At 39.7% G+C, this 23,934-nt stretch overlaps 3 protein-coding genes across 7 annotated transcripts in view; 1 reads left to right on the forward strand and 2 right to left on the reverse strand.

Moving 5' to 3' along the window:
• pde11a (phosphodiesterase 11a) overlaps positions 1 to 14,422 on the reverse strand; it is a 58,059-nt gene extending 43,637 nt beyond the window's left edge. The window contains exons 1-3 of the mRNA XM_080902493.1: positions 13,285 to 14,422; positions 12,616 to 12,774; positions 480 to 569 (exon numbers count right to left, since the gene is read on the reverse strand). Of these exons, the coding sequence (XP_080758619.1) occupies positions 480 to 569; positions 12,616 to 12,774; positions 13,285 to 14,073 (1,038 nt within the window). The 5' untranslated portion in view covers positions 14,074 to 14,422. The remainder of the gene's footprint in view (positions 1 to 479; positions 570 to 12,615; positions 12,775 to 13,284) is intronic.
• A 1,139-nt stretch (positions 14,423 to 15,561) lies between these two features.
• Positions 15,562 to 17,090, reverse strand: LOC308410261 (cytochrome c-b). Of its 2 annotated transcripts, none has more exons than XM_080903501.1 (3): positions 16,949 to 17,090; positions 16,230 to 16,403; positions 15,562 to 16,129 (listed from the first exon to the last, which is right to left on the reverse strand). In XM_080903501.1, the coding sequence occupies exons 2-3, from the start codon at positions 16,399 to 16,401 to the stop codon at positions 15,984 to 15,986; spliced, it is 318 nt and encodes a 105-aa protein (XP_080759627.1). In that variant the 5' UTR covers positions 16,402 to 16,403; positions 16,949 to 17,090; the 3' UTR covers positions 15,562 to 15,983. The 2 variants fall into 2 exon arrangements, with proteins under 2 accessions (XP_080759627.1, XP_080759628.1); XM_080903502.1 differs by having other exon boundaries at positions 16,935 to 17,087.
• Positions 17,091 to 23,255: 6,165 nt separating this feature from the next.
• osbpl6 (oxysterol binding protein-like 6) overlaps positions 23,256 to 23,934 on the forward strand; it is a 49,672-nt gene continuing 48,993 nt past the window's right edge. For all 4 annotated transcript variants that reach the window (XM_080903260.1, XM_080903262.1, XM_080903261.1 and 1 more), the window contains exon 1: positions 23,256 to 23,556. The gene's annotated coding sequence lies outside the window, so the exon portion shown is untranslated. The remainder of the gene's footprint in view (positions 23,557 to 23,934) is intronic.

The raw sequence follows: 23,934 nt of genomic DNA on the forward strand, positions 1-23,934 counted from the left end.
TGAAACTTGATTATTATCATTATCTCTAAATCATAAACCAACAGCACGATATAATATGATTACTTTGCCCAATAAAAGAAAATTAGGCCCTTTATCTTAGCGAGTGCCAATCGAATTTAATACACAACCACATAAAAATCATGCGGTTTCTTCTCTACTCACTGAACTGTGCACTCATTATGTTCTCTTCCATCACAGATCAATGCCTGTGACATGAATTAGTGCATCTCTTAACGGTCCCTAAGAGATTTAGATCATGAACCAGGCCCCTTGCTGGATATGTGCCCATCCCCCTCCACAGGTCCACAGAAAATGTCCAGACAGGGCTGCATGCTGCTCTGAGATTCCCACTGCAGTGGCAAAAAGTGGGCTGCTGCTGATCAATACTCAGCCTCAATGTCAGCATGAGGGTGGAGGAAGTACCGCTGATCCTAGGGGTAGGTGGGGATTATTATCCTGGTTGGCCCTGTTGCCCTTACCCGACTCCTGTCATACTCCTTCCTTGAGGCGGCAAATAGCTGGGCGTTGGAGATTGCAATACCACAGAAGGGCAGGTACATCTGCAGCACCTGTGGACATATTCAACAGATTTGCTGACTAAATAAAGCAACAGGTTTGAAGCGCTTGTTGAGATGAGACACATAGCCCCCACATTTAATCTTTGAAACTAAACTGTAAGACTTCATGAAACATCGTTTGAAGTAGGAGGTATGCCACAAATAACACATTATTGTTGTATAAAAAAATACAATATAATATTAAATCTCATTTGACTTATACGGACAGTTTGTTAGGTACACCTGTTCCACTGCTCATTAGCACAAATATCTAATCAGCCAATCACAAGGCAGCAAGTCAGTCCATTGGAATATGAAGACATGGGCAAAATGCCCTGCTGAATTTCAAACCGAGCATCAGAATGAGGAAGAAAGGTAATTTAAGTTTAAATGTGGCATTATTGTTATTGCCAGAAACTGCTCATCTACTGGTATTTTCCCACACAACCACCTCTAGGGTTTACAAAGAATGGTCCATAAAAGAGAAAATATCCAGTGAGCAGCAGTTCTCTGGTCAAAAATACCTTTTTGATATTAGACATGAGTGGAGAATAGCCAGATGGCTCGTAGCTGATAATTAGGCAACTCAGAATAGCACTCATTCCAACCACGTTAAGCAGAAGAGCATCTCTGAGCACACAACACACGGATACATACCAGATTTCACTCCTGTTAACTACGGAAGCTGAGGCTACAGTAAGACAACGTAAAAGCATGAATCCATCCTGTGATGGTTCAGTCTGGTTTTGATGGTTTAATGATGTGAGGGATATTTTTTGGCACGTTTTGGCCCCCTTAGTACTAACTGAACATTTAACATTTAACCAAAAGACAAAAGTTTTTGCTTGTTTGTAACTCTTCTCTTTTAGCATTAGGAAATTAAAACACAAGTAATATTTTCATCCAGGAAAAACTTAGCTGTTAAATTAAATTGGAACAAATAAGAAATGGCCTTTCATTGGTGTTATTACTTGCTAGGACAAATAAATCAGTTCAACTGACATTTTACCATTTGACCAAATAGTCTGACTTACTGTGCCTTGGGCTCATAACATGAATTCCTTATTTCCCTCATATTTTCTTCACATAAATAATGTAATCACTTGATGTGGTCTGATTGCTGTAGCTAATATGTATGGTATGTATAACCTGAATTGTATTACTGGTTCAGAGTCAAACTACATTCCTTGCTTCCTTACCACAGTTGATTCATAATGAATATCAATACGCACCTTACCTGTATAGAAAGTGCAAAGCAGCGGCTGCAGTGCTACAAAAATATGTCTGTGATGTGAACGTGCGGCTTGAATTCTATATGACCGCAGTTCTCCAACAATGTGGCCTTATCGGTGTGACACTCAGCTCCATAACATTAAATCAATAGAATTTAGGTTGTGTGCTTCCTTGCGCTGCCTCTTTGTTTAGTTGTCAATCTTTAGCATCTGGCTGCTGTGTAAACAATACAATCAGCACAACAGACCCACCAATATTTACCAGCCTTCAGTGTGACCTGAGGGTAGGGACATTACAACAATACATGAATGGGAAGTTACTCAGCTGTCGCCACTGATACAAGGATATCGCTTTCATTTTTCAGAAATTATAATCTATCAGTTTCTCATCAGCTGCAAATGAACATGTGGAGAACACAATGCTAAAGCCTTCTGTGGAAAACTATACGCCTGTACCTGTGGCCTACATGGAAAATATTCTTTTACGTTTACGTACACCGTCGGTTCACAGCACTTCTGCTGCCATGTGAGGTGATAATACCACCTGATGTTACCTACTGAAGTTCAAACCAAGCAACAGTCTTGGGAAGAAAGGTGATTTAAGTGACTTTGAATTTCTTGAACATGGCGGTGTTCTTTGTGCCAGATAGGCTCATCTGAGTTTTTTCAGAAACTGCTGATGGGATTTTTTTTTTTTTTTTTTTTGATGCCAGAGGTCAAAGTAGGATGGCAACATTGCTTTGAGCTGATAGGAAGGCAGTGAGTAACTGCAACCAAGGTGTGCAGAAGAGCATCCCTGAATGCACAATACATTTAACCTTAAAGCCAATGAGCTTCAGTTGTAGATGACCACACCAGGTGCCACTGTTGGCTACGAAGAGGAGGCTGAGGCTACAATTGATACAAGCTCACCAAAAATGTTGCCTTCAGGTGGCAGGCAACATCCTGTCTTGTATTGACCATTCAGACTGGTAGTGGTAGTATAATGGTGTGGGGAATATTTTCTCTGCACAGTTTCTTTCCCTTATTACTAAATGAGCATTGTTTTAACTTTACAGCTTGCCTGAGTATTGCTATTGACTAAGGTAGTCCCTTTGAAGCCACAGTGCACCCATCTTCTGCTGGCTCCTGCTTAAGGTTAGTGGCATATCAGTAACTTCCTAGTCTGTATTACAGTGGTAGTGCTACTACTTTGAACCACTAATATAGCAGAAATTGATTGGGGATAATGTAGTGGTATCGAGTGTAGTGGTATCAAACCTATGTCCTGCTGGATCTGGAACTGCAAAGAAGGTCACTTTTTCTAGACCAAGGGTACCAAACATAAGGCCCGGGGGCCAGAATGAGCTTGCAAAAGACTGCAATCTGGCCCACTGGGCAGCTTTGGAAAATGTGAAGGGGGACCTCAATTTTAGTTTTATAGGTTTTTCTACTGATAAAGACCTGTCCCATGGTCAATCTTACTACAAAATTGCCAAAAGGTAATAGATAAACAATTAAATGACATACTTCTTGTTTCTTTCACTATCTATTTAGATCGTCAGTTCTTAAAACTGGACCATACCACAGCAGTGGGTTTCCAAAGATATTACCAATGACTTGCAGGTCAAACTACTGTAAGGTGGTCAATCCAAGGAGGTGTGCCTTTAGTTTACAACAGCAAAAACTGAAGCTGTTGTGTTTTCCTCTCAGGCTGTCCATCGTCTTGTATGACTGTAGCGTCTTTAGGTTACCGGCCTGGTATACATACTCAAGATCAAATTCGGGCTGTATGTGACCCATTACTTTGGCATCAATACTCTAGTGACTGAGGAGTAAATTAATGGGGGATTATTAATTAATATTCAAAATGGATAGAAATGCATAGATTTTAAAAAGATAGCCTGAAAGAAGTCAACTATGTCACTCATCTGTTGAAACTCTGCAGGGCAGAGTTATAGTCTTGTGTATTTATAATTATTGCGTTGCGTCAGTAAACGTTAAAGTGTAAATCCTCTGCTCTCCCATGTCCTGTTGGTGTGCATGTTATGATACATTAACTACATGTTAAGCCACTGTAATTAAAGACATATTTAATCATAACGTGACACGAAAACTTACTCAGTCATGCTAATGGGTAAATTAACTTTATGCACTTCATTCAGTCATTATACATAATCCAGTGCCTTATGCAACTGTTTTCAGATGCAGAAAACAGATGATGCTGAGCAATGAGTTCATACATAATGTATTTCAGCTGTCCTATGGAATTCTCTAATAATGATCTTCCAGAAAGGCAGTGGCCATCAATAGCCCCAGCAGGAGCAGATTCATTAATGAGCAGGACTTGGGGGATGTGGCTATGGATCTGCCTGTGGAACTAACAGGCATAGCCAAGAAAAGCACTGCTTGCTCTAATTACATTCTGTCAAGCAGGCCATTATACAAGGTTGCATTACAAACAAAACATTTTTTTGCCTAGAGACCTCTGGGCTGACCAGTAAAGAGCGGTTTAATAACAAAGCTAACTGGCCACCGCCTCAGGGACTGTCAGTTCCTCTAACCTCAGTGACTTCCTTCTCTGTAACTGGAATTTCAAATGAGAGAAATCAAGGGGAATTACACAGACAATACTTTTTGTCTCCATTTCTCTATGGATATCTTTTAAAGTTGCACTTTAAAGCTTTGCATGTGTGAAAAGAGGAAACAGTTGTTGTTTTTAACGAGGTTTGTAGTCAGTGACAAAAAAGAAAATTTCTCCTCTTCCCTGACATTACATGGATCTTGATTTACAATAAGAAAAGAACTACAGATTCTTCACTTATCTTAAATAGAAAAATATATTAAATATATTCATTCAAGCAACAAGTAACTCACTGAGGCTGAAGTGCAGTTTGGGATAGAAAAATGGACTTTGTGTTCCATCAACCAGAAAGCTGATTTAGTGATTAAATCTACCCATAGAGGCATCAGGTGCACTCTATTAACATCAGTGTGCTGCCACTATATTTGGCAAGGTGGTTTACATATGCTAATTTCTTAACTGAGAAAATTAGAGTAATCAGTTATCATTAATAGTTTGGAATTCAGAATGGAAATGAATTTACTAATTAACCCTAGAGCATGATTTTGTATCCATTCAGAAATTTTGAAACATCCTTTTCTGGCCGCTTATACAACCAACATATTCCACCTGCCTGTGGAAATTAGTTCAGATGTTTTATTTGTTTTATTTTTATCTAAACTTTGATGGAATTAATAAGCAGGTTAATAACAAACTGTGAAATATGAGGATTTAAAAAGGAAGACGTAAACTTAACTTAGTTCTCTCTTCACAGACAATGTAACTGTTATCCTCAGCTTTATTCTGCTTTGTTCACTGGAAGGACCCACACTCTTCTAGTTTTTACTCAATACTACACTTTCTGTACTTTAAAGGTTTGCACACTTTTTATTTGTCTGACACAAACACTGCTTTAATTTAATCTAGTACAGGTTCCACTGTTACCGACATGTTGACCTCAACAAGTCAGACATCCCCATCACAGGTTTTATTTTTTATTTTTTTTATATACTCATAGATTAGTTTGCATACAAAAGGTGAATGTAGCCAATGTCACATCACCCAGCATTTTGTAGAGTCGTATTCTGAAGCCTCTGATTATGAGTATTTGCCTATACTGCAGCAACTTGTCAGTCACATGTACATGTCTTAAATAGGGATGGACCAATCCAATATTAAGTATCGGTATCGGTCCGATACTGACCTAAATTACTGGATCGGATATCAGAAAGAAACAAAAAATGTAATCGATCCATTAAGTATCACAAAAGCATCTCACAAAACTTGCGACATGACGTAATCCAACTCATGACCTTAGCACGTCGGAGAAGTATGTCTCGCGTGATAGAGCGGCTGCGGTGTGCCAGACCTGTCGGTGGTCTCCCTGAGCATTTGGAGCCTTGCTATGTGCTTCCAAACCAGCATTTCCTCTCCGACAAAGCTATCCCAGAGAAGTAAAGCAAGTGTGTAAGTTCGTCTCGGAATGTTTGTAAAGCATTCCCACGTTAAGCTTAACAACCGATATATGGAGCAACTGCCTCTTCTTCTCTCCCTCCCTCTACTGTTGCTACTTGAAATCATGAAACTGATCAATGATCAACTGATCGGCTTTTCTGTCGCGACTCCCGTCTCTCTTGTTTGTTTTTGGCCCACTTTTGCCAGAAAGAGGAAACCAGCGGATGTTGCACTAAACAACAGCAGCGCGTTCAAGCTTGATAAGCTGTTGTTAGAACTTATTTAATATTACTTTCCACACCAGGATCCTTTTCTAAGTAGCTGACGGCTGGTAACTGTGCAGGGGCGGATCTAGCAAAGTTTTGCCAGGGGGCCAGGTAGGGCATTAACAGGGAAAAGGGGGCACAAAGAAATACTTTTCTTTCTTATTCTCATGTCTAGCTTTTAATAAATAATTTTCTGAATCTTACAACAAAAGTTTTTATCTGATGTAAAATGTATAGAAAAACAATTTTATTGATTATAAAATACACTATATCGGATTCATATCGGTATCGGCAGATATCCAAATTTATGGTATCGGTATCGGACATAAAAAAGCGGTATCGTGCCATCTCTAGTCTTAAAGTATAGCCTATGTTGATATTCTGGAACCATAATGTACCAAATAAGCATCTTGCTGCATAAAAAAGACTTGAAACTTGAAACTGTAACCATAAACTCATAGATGAGGTATTAAAGCAACTAAGAAGTATCATTTGATCCTAAACTTCTACACAAGTGGACTTTTGCAGGAGTCACATCCTGCTGGATGTTAGAAATAATGCAAGTTTAAGGCTTTTCAGACCTAGAATCTACATCCATCTTTTATATACAGTTTTTCTTCTCAGACTGACCTGGTGCACCTCGCTCCCTTGCATATAAAAAAAAGTAATGTGCATATATTTAACACTGCTGTTGCCATCAAAGGTAGATAACACAGTGAATTGTTAAACCAAAGTCCCCAGAAAGCATAACAGAAGACTAATTTTAACCAAATATGATGACTGTTAGATAAACATGATCCAGTATTATTCCTGGAACATCAGAAGACAGTCGGATAAAGAACAGAATCAGACCTTTTGTTAAACATCTGAAAAAAATATTGAAGATTACATTTTTCTCATCAACTGTTTATTTAGTGGCTGGGGAGGCAGGTCTCCTTTTACTGTGTGTGGGTCACCCCTGTACAGTATACACAGAGTTTAATACAGCAACATGCAAAGATTTAAGAGGATTTCTTGTGATAGTTCCCTTCTTTTGCTTTGCAATGAGCAACTCTGGTATGATGCACTCCTTACATTTGATTTGATCTGATATCCTCTAGGATTGTTTTTTTTTTTTTTTTTAATTAGGTGCCAAGCTGAAATTGTGTTCTTTGTTCTTTAGCTGCAGATTTACATTTGGAAATTGTATGAAAGTGGTTATTAACTGAAATGCTTTGAGCCAATTTGACTGGGAATTTGGCAGCCAGAGGGAGCACTGTGGTGAGGGGGGGACTGCTGTTTGACAATCAGCTCACACAGATGTTGAGATATATTGGCAGATGGAACCTACATGGGAGAATTAATAAAAGTTAATTCACAAGAATAACACATTTCACATCGGATGTATTACAAGGCATGCAAGACAAGAATCAAGAAAGTAATGCAAAATATAGAGATAGGAGGACGGGGTCAGTTTGCACTCTTAAATTAAGTCGGTAGCCAAATTCCTTTGCAGAAGATAATGAGACACAGCAATTATACATGGGCTGAACCATTTTCAGACTTGCCAAAGGTCTCAAATCTTGAATGACAGAACAGAACAAATTTAAGGCTGTTGGGATTTAAAACCAAGCATGTAATGTGTTCAAAATCCTGTAAATTTTCAGCACAATCATTTAAGGATAAACGTAAGCTTATGTCTCTAAAGGAATCTGCTTCGAAAGGTATGATAAATTTTCTTATTACAAGGTCTTCCATAAAAGCAGGGCTGCAGCTGTGCTGTACAGGGAGATTGCTGTGTTCTCTGACACTCACATTGCATTTCATTACTAATTCAGCTGCAGCCATCCCAGGCATTAGTGTGATGTTAACGAAATGTGAAACATACTCAAAACAAGGGAAATGAAAAAAAGAATTCCTAATCTGCATCTATTATAAACAACGCATCGAGTCTGGAGATGTAATTTTGATGGCAGAGCAGCAGTGGAGGAAAAACATACGACAGATCATTTTTGCCACAGTGAAACCTGACGCTTAAATAAAAGCACAGCTAGCTTTGTGCTTTCATGTTTCATCTTTCCTCTCCTTTAGGGGCCCCTGCAATAAGAGAACAAGTCGCTGTATCGGCTTTTCACCGCCTTCCTGCTACGTCTATTCAAGCGCGCTGATGGACTCAACACGTGCTCCTCGTGTCTCTCTGACAAACGATCATTCACAAACAGAAGGCTATCTGGATCACTGTGGGAGATGTTGCTCCCCTGACAGCTGCTTGAAATTTAAATATTACATTAACTCACAGACAGCGATGGCTTTGTGCTGGGGCTGAAAACTTGACCAGTGTGTTTACTAACCGATGGAGTAATATCCTGGATGGTTCTCATCCAAGAGTCTGCTTTCGTCCTCTTGCCCCAACACTGCCACAAATCCCATGGTGCTGCCGTTGGCAACCATTCAAAATCACACAAATGGCGTAGTCCAAAGGGGTGACAATAAATTAATTGCTGACACACTGGATATTCTACTCAGCAGTAAAGTGAAGCATTAACCAATGCGAGAGTCTTACCAGCCAATACTGGTGGTATTAACACAGTGCCCCGGCCCTTTACATCATACTGCCTTGGGAAAATTTAATGACAGATGACTCAACCTTGGTTTATGGATTCAGACAGTGGGGTTAATTATTTAAATAATAAATACTGAGTCAGTTTGGACTCAGGAATGAAGACAGAATGAGAAAAAATGATCTGCTGTTTATCAGATTACATATATACACTCACTTTTGCATGTAAAATATGCCTTAATTCTTCATGGTACTGATTCGAAAAGGTGCTGGAAACATATTCACAAGATAGCATCGCATAGTTACTGCAGATTTGTCAGTTGCACATCCATGATATAAGTCTGGTGTTCATGAAGCTAGTTTGAGATCATCTGAACAGGTCAGAAAGGGATGGACATGGTCAGCAACAATACTCAGGTAGCCTGTGGTGTTCAAAAAATGCTGTTTGGTACTAAGAATCCCAAAGTGTGACCAAAAAATATCCCAGACACTATCTTACAAGGCATGATGGACCCAAGTTTTCATGTTGTTTGCGCAAACTTCTGACTCTACCATCCAAATGTCACAGCAGAAATTGTGACTCATTACACCAGGTAATGTTTTTTAGCCTCAGATTCCTGTTCTTAGCTGAAAGGGGTGTGATCTTCATCTGCTTCAAGGTGTGGCAGGCTGTGTGTTGAAAAGTTATTTTGGTTGATGCCCTATTCACAAAGGGTTGCCACGCTGGATGGATCCACATTGTTAATTTGGAACATCCTTTTACACTTACATAATCCTCCAAAGGATTTGTTTCAGCTCTCAGGCTCAAGCCAGAAATCTTTTGCATTTTAGGTGAGTGTGCTAACTGGTTATTTGAGCTACTTTTCCTTTCCTATCAGTTCAAAGCTGCTCAAAGCCGTCTCCCTCTGACCTCTGGCATCAACAACATATTTTCTCCCAGAGAAATGCCGCTCACTGGGTATTTTCTCTTTTTTGGACTATTCTCTGTATACCCTAAAGATAGTTATGTGGGAAAATCCCAGTAGGTCAGCAGTTTCTGAAATACTCATATCAGCCCATTTGGCAGAAACAACTATGCCACATTGAAATGAACATGAAATCATCTTTCTTTCCCATTCGGTTGCTCAGTTTGGACTTCAGCAGGTTAGAGTTGAACTACTGCCATGTGATTGGCTAATTAGATGTTAAATTAGATGTGTTATTGAGCAGTTGAAGAGGTGTATCTAATAAAGTGGACGATGATGTCTTCAGTTAATGTTGTTTGTCAAATACTTTATGACAAGGGATGATAGAAGCAAGAACAGCTGTGACAACATTACATGACCTACATTCAGTATTACAGTATGTAACATGATAATATTTACTGTTGTTCATGTAAAGGTAATATCCATTGTGATGATGGCAGTTAGGCATTCGAAGAACCCTGAATTGAAATGTGACCATAAACATGGCGTGTGTATTAAAGATGGAGACGTGTGTAATTAATGTAATTTTTTGCTTTTGTTCTTCCTTGGCTTGCTGTATTTATAACATGAATTAGCATGGTATTTGTTCAAGTGCTCTGGTGGGATGAGGCAATAGGTGTTTTATCATGTCAGTACTCTGGACTGAGTCGTTAATAAAGCCATTATGTAATGCAACTTTGCACATGTGCAGTAAAAGTATGAATTGCATTGAAAAAAACTTTCAATGTGCAAGAAGCATTTCTTAAAGCAGATTTTTTACTAGTGACTCGGTTGTAATATGGCCTAGTCATCCTTTAAATTACAGTTTTATACATTTTGACAGAGGTTTAAAATGCCAAAATAACTGAGAGGAAGTGTTTTCAAAATAGGTTCCAATCACTTCTACTGGCGTGGCCTACATTAAATATTATGATATTTTTAAGATGTAGTTACTAATTTCAGGGTTTTAAGCAGTGTGTTAAAACATTAACAATGACTTTCAACTGAAGCCAAGCAAGATCTTGAGAAATTAATCAGTTGTAATAACATTTAAAATTCCAAGATGTACATCTATTGTGTCATCTGATAATTAAAAGTAATTTAATAAAGCAGATTTATTTATCAATTTAAATATTAAAAACAGAATGGAGGCTAACTCTAAGTTTAATGTCACAGAAACTGAAGAATCACCCAACAAACTGGAGGGAATAGAAAAAAAACTGTTCCCTGTTTGTAGGTCACAGTGCAAAACAAAACACGAAAGGAGGCAAAATATGAAGAAAAAAACATCCTGTTCTTAAAATCTTTACAACTGTAAACTCATGAGTGTTGCAGCGCTGACGGTAATGAAAAATGACAGCTGGCATCGCTACAGCCCTGCTGCTTGTGTGCCGCTAACACCACAAAACAGTGTCTATGTACCAAAAAAAAAAAACTGAGTAACATCCCTGAAATGCCACACATGAATCATAAAGCATGAGCATTACTTCAGGGCTATTCTTTCATCTGTACTTTACTTCAATGTGCTGCAATAATAACAAAAAAAAGTGAGAGTTGGAGGCCTTGCTAGCAGCTCTGTAAAGCCATGGTTAAGAAGCGCTATCATTATCACCACAGTTTCCTTGCAATGGAAATTATAACATGCTGATGGTTTGCAGGTTTACTATTTTCACAGTCTACCTGCAATGTGTTCACATTGTAATCTTTTCTCTGGTGTTAATACTGTTACTTTTGCAGGTTCAGGAAATCCAAATAATGGCACACTTGAAATTTGATCTGATCATCGTGCAAGAAAAGTGTGAATGAATTTGAATTGATGGCAACCATGGTTTTTGTGATTTCATCATCAAATCCTCTCTTTTACTATCTGCGACTAAATATGGGATTTAACAGATTTTTTCAGATCTTGTATTCAGTTTTTTATTTAAGTCATATGAAGCATACCAACTTTTATGAAAAAGGCTTGTATTGTTGAATTAAACTATGGAACAATAAACTGGCTTCTTCTTAACTATAATAGCTGTGTTCTCGTTTTGTTTTTGTTTTTATCAATAGATGTAAAACCCTTTTGTTGGACAAAATGCCTGTCCCCACGTGTTTGAAGGCATTTTTGAGACTCAAAATTGGGTTTTAGTGTCAGGGTTACAATTAGGTTAAGGTTATGTTTAAGCTAAGGCTTAGGGTTAGGCATTCATTTTTGATGGTTAGGAATAGGGTAGGCAGCAAGGGATAGCATTATGTCACTAAGACATGAAAATGGGACTGTGTGTGTGCATGTGTGCAGGTTCTAGCCAAATATTCTAAAAATGTTTGTGCCAAATCTCATCGCTGTTCATACAACAGCTTTCATAAAACATCAAGCCAGTGACCAGGTTACTAAAGTGATCAGGTGACATCTTCAAACATGAAGGAACCATATTTCATGCCTAGTGCTTGAGAAGAGGTCACAGGATCTCTGCAGTTCAACCTGCCATGTGGACCAAAGAAGTGCACAGGCCAGTTGATGTAGCTCTTGCACAATGTTACAAGTGTGGCTAAAATTCATGCCCAAACTACCATTTTACCCCATATGGCTTTATTTGTTTCACTGTGATTAAATGCAGTCTGTCACATTTCCTTCTCTTGCTTTGCCAGTCTATGAAATGTAACATTAGGATTTAAGCACATAAATGTGTTATTTCATCTTTGCAATAATTTAACAAAACAGAATAAAAATGAAATAAACAGTATGCTTTTATTGAGATAAATTACCGATTCACTGTGACTTCCCATCCTTTTACCCACAAGCATTGTTTCTATTTATGTAAGAATGAGAAATGGTGTGATCGAAAACTGCCCCAGATATTATTTTTATTTGTATAGCGCTTTATAAAGTCATTTGATTCACGTGCACAAAGTTCCTGTGGGAAGGTTTAGTGGTGTAAGATGTAAGAAAACAGGGAGGGATCAAACAAAGAACAAACACATAAGCTTATTCTGCACACACCAGGGAGGATGCACTGTATTAGAGAAGCATGTGTGTGTATGTGTGTGTCTTCTTTACTCAGTACGTATGCTCATAACTGTAATGATTAAATTACCTTCTCATCATCTTCAGTGAAGAGCTCTCCACTTGAATTCTTGTTAATAGCCTGAGCAACTCCGATGATCTCTCCATCACTGTTGCGAATGGGCATGCACAGCAGTGACTTGGTTTTGTACCCTGTCAGCTTGTCAATTTCATCGCTGAACCGACGATCCTGCAAGCCGTAGGCACAGAAGAAAAGACACAGTGTAAGCACTTGTTGGAAAAGAGCACTTGCTTCCTCTATTTTTCAGATGACGGGGCACTAAACATAAAGATCATGACTGCGTGTCTACAGGAATGTCAGTTTGATGGACGTCTGCAGAGTTTGGAGCTTGTTCTACAAAAAGTAGTAAAGTAGAGCAATGTGGTGAGGCATTAGTGTAAATGTTTGGCCAGCCATTAAGACTTTTACATCTAAAAAGGCTGTTGCCATTATTAAGCACCTTTATGTAGTTGTTGTATTAAATCACAGTGGACTTGAGGGGGAGAAAGAACAAAAAACACTTTTTTTATTACTCTTATGTGATTTGTGTGAACGTGTGGTTTTGGCCCAAGCTATCAGCAGTGCTCTTGTTCGTCAAACTGTGAGAGATAAAATGAAAAGCTGCACGAAAACGATCTGACTCACTGCCTGTGACAGATGGAAATGCACAAAAACACATGCACACAGAGCAGAAGGCACCTGATAAGCGTCAGGGATGTTCACTGTCTCCCCGTGCTCGGCTACATAACCAATGATCCCTTTCCCCCACGGCACTTGAACTTCGTCTGAATTCATTGAGGGTAAAACTGTGGTGCCTGCGTGCACGTCAAAGAATTTGGACACTAGCGTTTGCTTGTTGCCTGTTCCCTCCACTAAAAACAAGGAGCACCGGTCTGCATCCACCATAATGCAAACAAACACGAGGATCTTGTAGCTGAGACTCGTTAGATCCAAGTCGTTTGATATGTCTTTTACAAGCTCCAGGAAAAACTCTCGCTCGTTGTGTTCTTTGAGGTAATATTTAAAATCCACGGCTGTGGAAGGGTACTGGGGGATGTTGACTCTGGACTCCAGCAGTGCGCTCAGTATGTGCGCAGTGGTCGGGGGCAGAGAACTCGCTTTCCTCAGCAGTGCTCTCCTCCTCATGCTTGTCAGCGGCTCCTGCGCCCTGGTATTAACATGTTCGTCGTATGTCCTGTTGATGTTGATTGCCTTGGATCTGGCGAAAGTTTTACGCAGCTCCTTCTGAGACGCTCTCCGCTGCAAACCGTCACATTTGCTCGCCCAGCTGTCCTTGTACGGGTTGCTCTTCTCCTCTCTTGTCTCGGCCGGAGCTGAAGCCGTTGGACTTTTGCTCGCCTGGTGATTCTTGAGCCATTTCTCCACCATGCTATAATTCCCCTTTCTGTTCAGGTAATCCTCGAATAACTCGGGATGCGAGTCCAGAAAAGTTTCCACGTCAGAGAACAGCATCTTTGACACTGCCATGTCTGTTCTTCAGATGGTCCTCAGAGAACCAAATCCATGAAGTCGCGCAGAGAAATATCATCTATGAGGCTTTGCTGGGGGGTTGAAGACAAGAATCGTTTGACAACTTCCAAGGTGCAGTACGCTTGGAGCATCCCTGGAGCTTCGGCTACATATCCAGCTCCACTCTGTGGCGATGGAGACTCCCTTTGCGCACCAGCATATTCTTCCACAGCATGTCCACGCCGTTTTCACTTAATGTAAGATCATTTAAGCAGATCTAGGTTAAGCAGCGTGGACGCAAACTGATGCTCGCTGGGACTGCCACGGGCTTTGAAAAGACAACAAACAGCAACTACCGAGCGTTACTGTCGTGTGCGTCTTCTAGTTTGCAAATGACGCTGGCTGTGGTTGGCTCGGTCCCACTGATGCTCGTTTCGTCACACGAGAAGGAGCTCAGGGTTGCTTCAGTACGCAGCCCTCTGGACATCTGAACCGTTTGGCCCCTATTACAGGCTCCAAGTGTGAAAACGACGAGGATAATACTAACGTCTGTCCGTCCAGCACATATTATACAGAATGCGTATGGTTACATATGCAATAAGCTACACAAAAATATAAAACAGTAGACTATAATGATAGATTTGTTGCACACTGTTCATAACTTTCAATATTTCGGATCCGCTCCAGTTTTGTAAGGCTTATCTGAAGCAAAGGAACCCCATGTGGGTGAATTAACTCTTTAACATGATTCAAATACAATGGATCTCTATGCATTCCACAAAAAAGGCTTTTCTGTGATAATCAATGAGTGACAGTCGACTAAAAAAGAAGGAATTCTTAGCATATATTAAACATCGTCTGCAGCGGTCTGTGTCATTTAGTTATGTAACCGCGACTTTTATCGCTAGTGAGCATGCCAGATACTCAAATTCCTTTATACTAGTTCCTCTGTGAGTAGGTATGTAATTTGAACACTAGGGGGAGTTGTAGTCCACAACTTGGACAGTGATACAGCTACCAGCACAAATCTGACTCCTATCATGAGCACCTCATTGTTCAGCAATCTGAATTCAAGCGTGAAACCTCTAGATTTGATAAGCAAGGTTAACTTCGACATGCCTTTATCTGCTTAACATGACCCCTACAAATGCATTCTGTCTTTTTGGCCAGTATTTTCTTTCTCAAAATGTGGTCAAACAACTCAGAACAGTTTTCAAAGTGTAGCAGGTTTTTTTCTTAAATAGCTTCATATCAGTCACAGCCTCTTAAAGATCACTTCAGTTATTTGCTTCTCTCTCCCCACTAACAACTCAAATCCTGCAAGTAGTGTCCCAGTGTGTCATGTTTATTCAGTTTTGTGATAGAAATCCTGCACATCCTCTGGCATATAAGACAATGAAATACACCACTCTAATCTTTATTTGATTGACAAATCAAGTGTATCAAAACCTGGCATGCTGCCTCCTCAGCATTTTATGATCTCGGGCAAAAAAAAAGGTGAAGAAATTCTCATGTTTAGTGTTGTTTTATTCAAATTCAGAAATGACAAAAAAGACAGCTGAGGTAGGAATCAAACCAGAGAAGGCACATTCATTCTTAGAACAGACACATCTTCAAATAACTTGATAACAAAACAACAACCTACTCACCCCAAAAAATAATGGACAGTTAAACATTTTTTTGGTCCCTACATTATGGATGCACAGTATATTATTTAATAATTTATGTCTGAAACCTGTTCAAACCAGGAGATATTTAGTCCACATCAAGTAAACCTGAGACAATGGCGACAACTTATCATCCCAGTGCCACCACAACTGATTGCTCTTTTGCCTTATTTTTTGGGGGGGAAAAAGACAAGTCTTGGTATCTTGAACAGTTTGTTAAGGCACAAAGATTGCTAAAAAGGTGCACGGATACAGAGATCTTTATGAAGTTGCCGATTTGAGATACGCTATAAGGTCAGCTCGCTCAGTCTTCTTTTTAATGCCAGCGAAGATCATCTTTGTTCCTGGAATGTATTTCTTGGGGTTCTCCAAATACACCATCAGGGTTTCCTCATTCCAGATAACCCCTGTTTTAAAGTAGGCAACAACAGGAGAAAGTAAGGCTTAAAATCAAGTTTGTGTGATTTACAAGGCTGGTTAAAGAGTGCATGCACACAGAGTATTCACCTTTGCTCTTGTTGGCATCTGTATAAGTGTACCCCTCTGCCTGGCCGGTTTTGCGTCCGAAGAGGCCCCAAAGGTTGGGTCCAACCTTATGCTTCCCACCATTCTCCACGGTGTGACACTGGGCACACTTCTGGACAAATGTCTTCTTGCCCTTTTCAACGTCTCCAGTCATTTCTAACAAGGAGAATATACAGGCTTAGAACAATCACAGTATAACGGTATACACCAATTCAGCCACAGGGGGGAGCTCACGTGCTAGTTGCGCAACTATGCCCCTGGGGGCGTTACCAAACTGGCTCTCACAGTATTGCTAAATTACACCGCTCCTATCATGAAACCAAAGACAGGTGTTTAAAAAAGCGCGTTTGCTATCCTCTTAAAGCAAATTATTCCAGTAAAAAATATCAATACCACCTCACACTTGACATCTTATTCCAAGCTAAGCCTGTAGCTATAACTTCATATATCAACCTTACATAAAACATACCAAAGTTCATCTTTTAAATATCACTGACTGTAATGTAAGGTAATGTATCTAATGTGTGTTAAACTCAAACAGCTCCTCAGATAAGGAAAAAAATCAGCTAGAATATCGTCTTTAAAGACATCGGCGCTGGAGCACGTTTCATGTTAGAGGACCGACGCAGACGGATTTGAATCCGTAAAAAGTTGTGAGCACGAAGAACAGAGAACAGCAAACCTCACATTTCAGTAATTACCGTTTACGTTTCCGTTCCGCGCACAATGAAGAGACTCGCAGCTTCTTGAATTTAATCCCCCTGCCGGGTTCTGTCACACCCGTTTCACGAAAGTTTCACGGACGTGCCTCCTCTCACAAAACTTTTAGTATCCCTGAGACGTCATCAGTCACCTGACCTGCGTCGTCGTGCACGTCATGACGGGATTTTGAAAGCGCAAGTAAGATTAAATCTTCGCATTTAACCGATTAATCGGTTCAACAACAAAAAAATACCACACTAATATATAAATAAATAAACGTCCGACTTACTTGTTTTCTTTGTGTGTTTTGCTATTTTTTATTTTCGCATTTTCTAGCCCAGATCTGTTATTGAAAAGCACAATTTTTGTATGCTGCTGCAACCAAGTGGAGAATATTGTCACGTTATGGAGTCACAATTACTGGACTCTCTTTGCCATCCCACATGCCTTCACTTCCCACACACTATTCACGCAGGAGGCCTTCAAATGAAACACTTTTTAATACTGACATGGTATTTTGACCATGGTATGCCTGCCATGAAGCTTTATACTGCATACAAGTGTGTATATATATATATATATATATATATATATATATATATATATATATATTACTCTTACATGTTCTTGTTGGCTTTTAACCAGGATCTTAAAGTGCAAACTTTCCTGTTACCTCATGTCAGTACAAGTGTTGGAATGACAATAAATGTGGGGGTATGTGGGGGGCGGTTTCAGCTTATTACACAATTGCACTGATTTGCTGCTGGGGACTACATCTCAACAGTCCACCTCTAGATGTTTACCAGAAATTTGCACTTGGCGTTGAGGCGTGACATGTTTAAACCAGCCTGGTGAGACTGTCATTGATCTGATTGTAGAGGAATGGCGCTGCTTTTTCTTGTGTTGCTTGTATCTTTAATTGTTTGTGTGTGGCGTTCGTGTTGTGTTGTCTGTTACCTAGCTTCCTGGACGTCGTGTGCTAGTTATTCATGTAATACTTGTTTTCACGTTATGCTTGCTATGATTCTATGTAATTAGTGGGTGTGCTGAAATGTTTCTGGAAGTGTGCTTTGTTTCTTTTTACTACTCAGCAGGGTTTTCCCTTTTTTAGGCTGCCACTGGAAATGATATTTTATAATAAGATTTTTTTCTTAATGACTTGTCTGCTTAAATAATGCTTAAGTCTCACATACAATTTGGGTCAAATTTGACATTCAACAGTAAAAATCCTCTAATCTGAAACTGTACAGTCCTTGTGTGTTTTTAATGGGAAGGTGGGGGTACCTGATAACCCTGATGAAAGCCACAAATGCATTGGTCAGTCAATAAAGTTGTTCCTCTTCCCCTAAGTGTTGTTGGAGTTCCTGCATTGTGGAAAGTGGGGGACCTTGACAGTGTCACGATACGTGTTCCCACAACATTTGCTTGTCCTGCAGTTTTATGTTCTCCTTAGGCTTGTGAAGTCTTCCTGCATGTAGTCCAACTTCCCGTTGGTCCAAAGACATGTTAGGTTAACTGGTTAGAATAAAGTGCTGTATGAATGTACGGTTAAAGTGTGGCTTGAAAGTGCATGACATTTGCACGTGCAAGCACAGTCCCCTGCAATTTAACCAGATAATCTGAAAATAAACAAATGACTGGAAGCTAAATGAGATCATGGGAGGGGTCATAATTATGATGATGGTTATAAAAGCACCCGTGCTGCCATTTCGGTGAGTGTGGGAACCACATGTGCAAATCCCACTGGCAAAGTTTCCTACCACTACTCTGAATCCACAGATTAGTTTGCAATAAACAAGTTTGCAAAACACACCACACTCCACTGTGTCCATTTCACGCTTTGTCTTTCCAAAACATGTAAACATGAAGACTCAACACAATAAGACCCCAGCCCGATGATAGAACTGAACTCAGGACCTTCTTGCTGTGAGGAAACAGTGCTAACCAACCAAGGGACAACTCCCACTAGGTCATTTTTCTTTCCAAGCTCCATACATTACCATGACCTGGATGACAGAGAACCTACACAGACACAATGCTAACCACTGCCCTATAATGGTTCATGTTTTATGTAAAACAACACATGTGATAACTGGCATTTTTCTCCACAAACAAGTGGTTTAAAACCTAGTAAAATCAACTCTTGCTCTCTTAATCTGACCTCTCTACATTAATTGAGGATTTTTATTCCATTTATTAATGTCAGCTTATTTATATATTCTAAATAGATCCATGGTCCAAAATTTGGCATAGACACCTATTGGCTTACTCTGAAAACATGAAATATAAACTGTATCAAGGGGTTAAATTAAGAAGGCGTTTACACCTCTGTCGCACGTATTCACATTATGTCATTGTTTTGTTCCACCATCTTCTTCTTTTTGTTTGCTCCCTCATCACCCTCACTAATTAGTTCATTAACTAATTCCGCAAATTTCTTAATAGTCGTGGTCTACAAGGCTGCACAGGTTAAGAGGGTGTAGAGCACGGGGATTAGCACAAGCATCCCTCAGGTTCACATGGTTCTTATTCTGCATGTGTGATTGCTAATCTTAAGTGACAATAATGCATGCAAAGTCAAACACCCAGGAATAGAGGATGTTTGGCGGTCCATTTGCTAGTAGAATAGCAGAGGAGACACGCACAGTGCATATTAGTTTAGGTTTCATTTCCCCTTAGAAAACCTCTCAACTTAGCTCTGCACAGAAAAAGTGTGAAAAAAATCCCATGAGTGTACAAGCTTCTATGTGACTGACACTGGCACCAAACGCTAATGAGCAATAAAACAAAACACACAAAGTTGCTTCTTTTTTTTTCATTTGAAGCAGCAGGCTTATTCGGGATTAGTTTCACCAGCAAGATGAGTGGCAAAGTGTTGCACCGTGACGTGTACAAATGATGCAGGCTAATTAGAACCGACATCCACTGGCTGTTGGAATCAAATAACCACAGAAGTTTAATCACTGCGATTTCTTTCACTGGTCTTTTAAAAAAAACTTTGTGACCAGAAAAAATATTATCTATAGCCTAAGATTAATATATTGTCTAAAATTTGAGTTCCTCAGGAGATGAAGCAGATTTGTTAGCACGCTAAAGCTACCAACAGGCTTTCAAGGCACTCAACACTATCTGACAGATATATCATAGTTATTTCCAGTTTTATCTGCAGCTAACTGGAACATCCATAGGACAGAGCTACGTGGACTCTGCTAAGGTCATCATTCTGTTTACATAATGAATGAAAGTCCATCCACCTTTGACCCTGCTATCAAGAAAACCATCTGGGAGATTGCAGCATATGCTTGTCTTGGCCTTTTGCTTTACTAGCCTCTCTCAGGGATTTATTTATTTATTTGGCTAGAAAAGGGAATCTTTTTCTCTCTAGAAATGCAATTTGTATGTCTTATTTCATAAATTCTCAATCTTGTGACTGTGCACGTGCTTTTAGTTTCACCCTCAATGTACTGTGCATTATTCAGTCAAGTGTTGCCAAAGATTAATAAACATAAAGGTGCAAACGTGACAATTTTAAAATGAAAAGCCAGCTGGTAATTTATTTGGGCCATGATAGATCGGATGATGTTACTGTATGTGTGGTAATAACAGGTTATTTAAAAACCCTTTGTCCACCAGGGAGCACTGTTTTGTTTGAGTACAATACCTTGAAAATAGTTCTTGCAATAAATAAATTGGAAACATTTTCCAAAATATGTCTTTGTGTTGTGCTTTTAAAAATATTAATTTAGGTCAGATATTCAGAGCCACAAAAATCCAGATTACAAATGAAATGCCTGTTTTCAGAATTTTAATTATTGATTAGTATTTTTTTATTTTAAACACTAGTTGTATCCACGTTTTAAGTGTTTATTAATACTTTTAATAAGGAATCTTTTTTAATTTTTCTCAATTTGTTTTTTGTTTTTTTATGTGTGAAGCACTTTGAACCTGCATCAACTTACAAACACAGTTTGATTGGTTGATGGATAGTCAGTGTATTTTTGTGTATATAAAAAGCTATGTACATCATAGATGATAAACTCTGTGCACATTATAACCATGAGTCTTATCTTCTATCGTCTTTACATCTGTTATTTCACATACCCTGTTTAGTTATTGCACATAAGTCTAGCCTGTGATTGTAGCATTTTGTCTGCCATTTATCTACGTCATTGTTTTTGATGTTCGTCTGAATATCTATGAGTGAAAATGAAAAGTTCAGTATTTCCAGATCTAATGTACCACGACATGGACAGAAAATACTCTGATGCCTTAAACCAGGGGTGCTGAAACTGCAGCTCCAGAGTAGCGTTCAAACGTGAAAAAAACAAAACAGTAAAATATGAAGAAATCTGCAGAAAGAAAATTCCAAAACAAGAACCATATTGTTGTTGACAGGTTGAGGGCTGATTGCTGTTTGTAGCCAGGGTGACCAGATGAACTGCACTGCGTTTTTATCCTTTGTCCCTCCTCATCCGACATATTGAGATCATGTCCCACGTTTTGATTCTTACAAGAAATATGGCTGAAAAACATCAGTGTGAAAACCCAAAGATGATCAGCAGACAGAAAAGCAGCTGAACTAACAGTCATTAAAATAGAAAACAGAAGTACACAGGTGGACAAAGACAATCACATAAGAACATAAAGATGTGTTTAAACTTTCAGTAAGAAGTTTGGAAAAGTGCATTTCAATACAATGCAGATGATTTGCCCTTTTTATGTCATCGATGCCAAACATTTAACCTCTATCGTTTACGTGTATCTATCAAGTCAGAGCCAAATGAATTCAAGTTTATTTATATGGCGCAAATTCACAGCAACAGTGACGTCAAGGTGCTTTATACTGTAAAAACCGCAACAATCCAGAGACCCACCTGTGAGCAAGCGTTTTGCAAAAGTGGGGATGAAAAACTCCCTTTTAACAGGAAGAAACCTCCAGCAGAACCGGTCTCAGCAAGGGGCAGCCATGCACTGCAACTGGTTAGGGGCGTGAGGGGAAAGAGAAACGAAAAACGAGAGCATATGGAAACAGGACAAAGCACAGGCTAAAGGATAGAGGAGAACGGCTTTAATTTCATACTGCAGTGGTGTATGTGGAGAGTGAAAAGGTGTGAGTGGAGAAGTGCTTAGTGCATCACATGAAGTCCTGCAGGAGTTTCAAAAAGGAAAGTTTTAAACCAAATCTTTAAAGTAGAGAGGGTGCCTGTCTCCTGAATCCAAACTGGGAGCTGGTTCTGCAGGACGCGGTCCTGAAAGTCGAAGGCTCTGCCTCCCATTCTACTTTTTTAAACACTAGGAACCACAGGGAAGCCTGCAGTCTGAGACCAAAGTGCTTCATTACTGTGGTGTAATCTGAGGTCAAGACTTTGTATGTATTTCTGGATTCAACAGGGAGCCAATGAAAAGGAGACAATATTGGAGAATAATGATCACTTTCTCTTCCCTATTAGTACTCTCGCTGCTGCATTGGAGGCTTTTTAGGGAACTATTAGAATGACCTGATAAGAATGAATTACAATAGTCCAGCCTAAATGCAATAAATATTCAGTTATACTATGATACATGGTTTTTCTGCATCACTCCAGTAGAGGATATTTCAATTTATGGGGGGATATTGGGCAAATGAAAGAAAGCAGTACTACATGTTATACTTGTTTGATGTGCACACTGAAGGAGACATCCTGATCAAAAATGACTCACGGTGTTACTGGCAGTTAAGATAATGCCATATATAGCAAGTATCCAGTTAGTTACCATGTTTTAAGTAAATTTGAGACTACTTCTCAGACTACCTTAATCTACTTGGACAAACAAAGACTCATAATGAATTTCAAAGTAGGCTTAAATATGCTAATAGATATTTATTCCTCCATTTTTACAGTATATGTAACATATATAATTGTATAACTCCAACAAAAACGTGTTACAGTACTAAAGTGCAAAGTTGAAGTATCAAATAATCACAAATACCTACTGCAGAGAAGAATAAGGTTCAAATATTTTAATTATTTTTGATTATTTACACCTATCAGTAATTTTAATACCAGCAGACTGACTTTTGTGGCTCAAAAACACCTCTACTAATTTGCCAACGCCAAAGCTCATTCATTCCTGTTTGCTTCCCATTGGCTATAAAGCTGCAACCACACAGGGTCACGCTTGCATGCTTGCACCACCTCGTCTGTCTACACTCCGGCCCTGCTCCGAGTCCGAGCTTAGTGTGACTCCATGGCCACGTTTTGTGCGCAGCCACCATTCACCGGTATTTGATCCATTCCGGCGATTTCTTCCCGCTCAAAGCCAATCTTGCTGCAGGGAGGAGCGAGCGGAGTGCAGCTGAGCGGAGCAGAGCATCATCACAGCCCGCATTCAAGAAACAGGCAAACACAGCACTTTCCCCCCCTTTTTTTAATGTCACTTTCCATCACGTTCTAGCCTACAAGTCTACAAGTCGTTAACACGAAGAAGCAGCTATATCCCATGTGGACACATATGGAAGCCGCTTGTCTCTGAGGAACTGGGAATCTCTGCCCAGTCAAGGGGAGACCCGCTCAATTGTTTCCTGCGCCAAGAACTGTAAAGACATGGTCATCACACGACATCTGGGGTAAGGACACCAGCTTTTCTGTCCCTCTTTCACAGCAGCCTCAGTGGCCACATTAGAGCTCACATTAGAGGAAACTATCGCGCTCCAGCAATGCCGTGTTGGATTAGGACGTAGAGCCTCTTCTTCCTCCATCCAGCCGCTCTCTCTCACACACACACGCAGACCTCAGCTCTCATCCTTTTGTATTTGCATCCTGAGTGAATCACCAGTCAGACATGACCACCTAGCCGCTGCTGACTGAGCTAACTGCTGCTAGTCGTTACCACACGGGGATGATGATGATGATGATGATGATGGTGGTATTATCCACGGCTCCAGCACATCATCATCACCACATCGTGATGAAGCCCCCCCCCCCAAAAAAAAAAAAACAACAAC

This window comes from Rhamphochromis sp. 'chilingali' (genome assembly GCF_963969265.1).
Source record: "Rhamphochromis sp. 'chilingali' genome assembly, chromosome: 14".
NCBI classification, from domain to species: Eukaryota; Metazoa; Chordata; class Actinopteri; order Cichliformes; family Cichlidae; genus Rhamphochromis; species Rhamphochromis sp. 'chilingali'.

Excerpts from the sequence above, each read along its gene's own strand:
- LOC308410261 (XM_080903501.1), bottom strand. The coding sequence starts at position 16,401 with ATGACTGGAGACGTTGAAAAGGGCAAGAAGACATTTGTCCAGAAGTGT. Across the intron at positions 16,130-16,229 it reads AGATGCCAACAAGAGCAAAG|GGGTTATCTGGAATGAGGAA; the intron begins GTGAATACTCTG and ends ACTTTAAAACAG.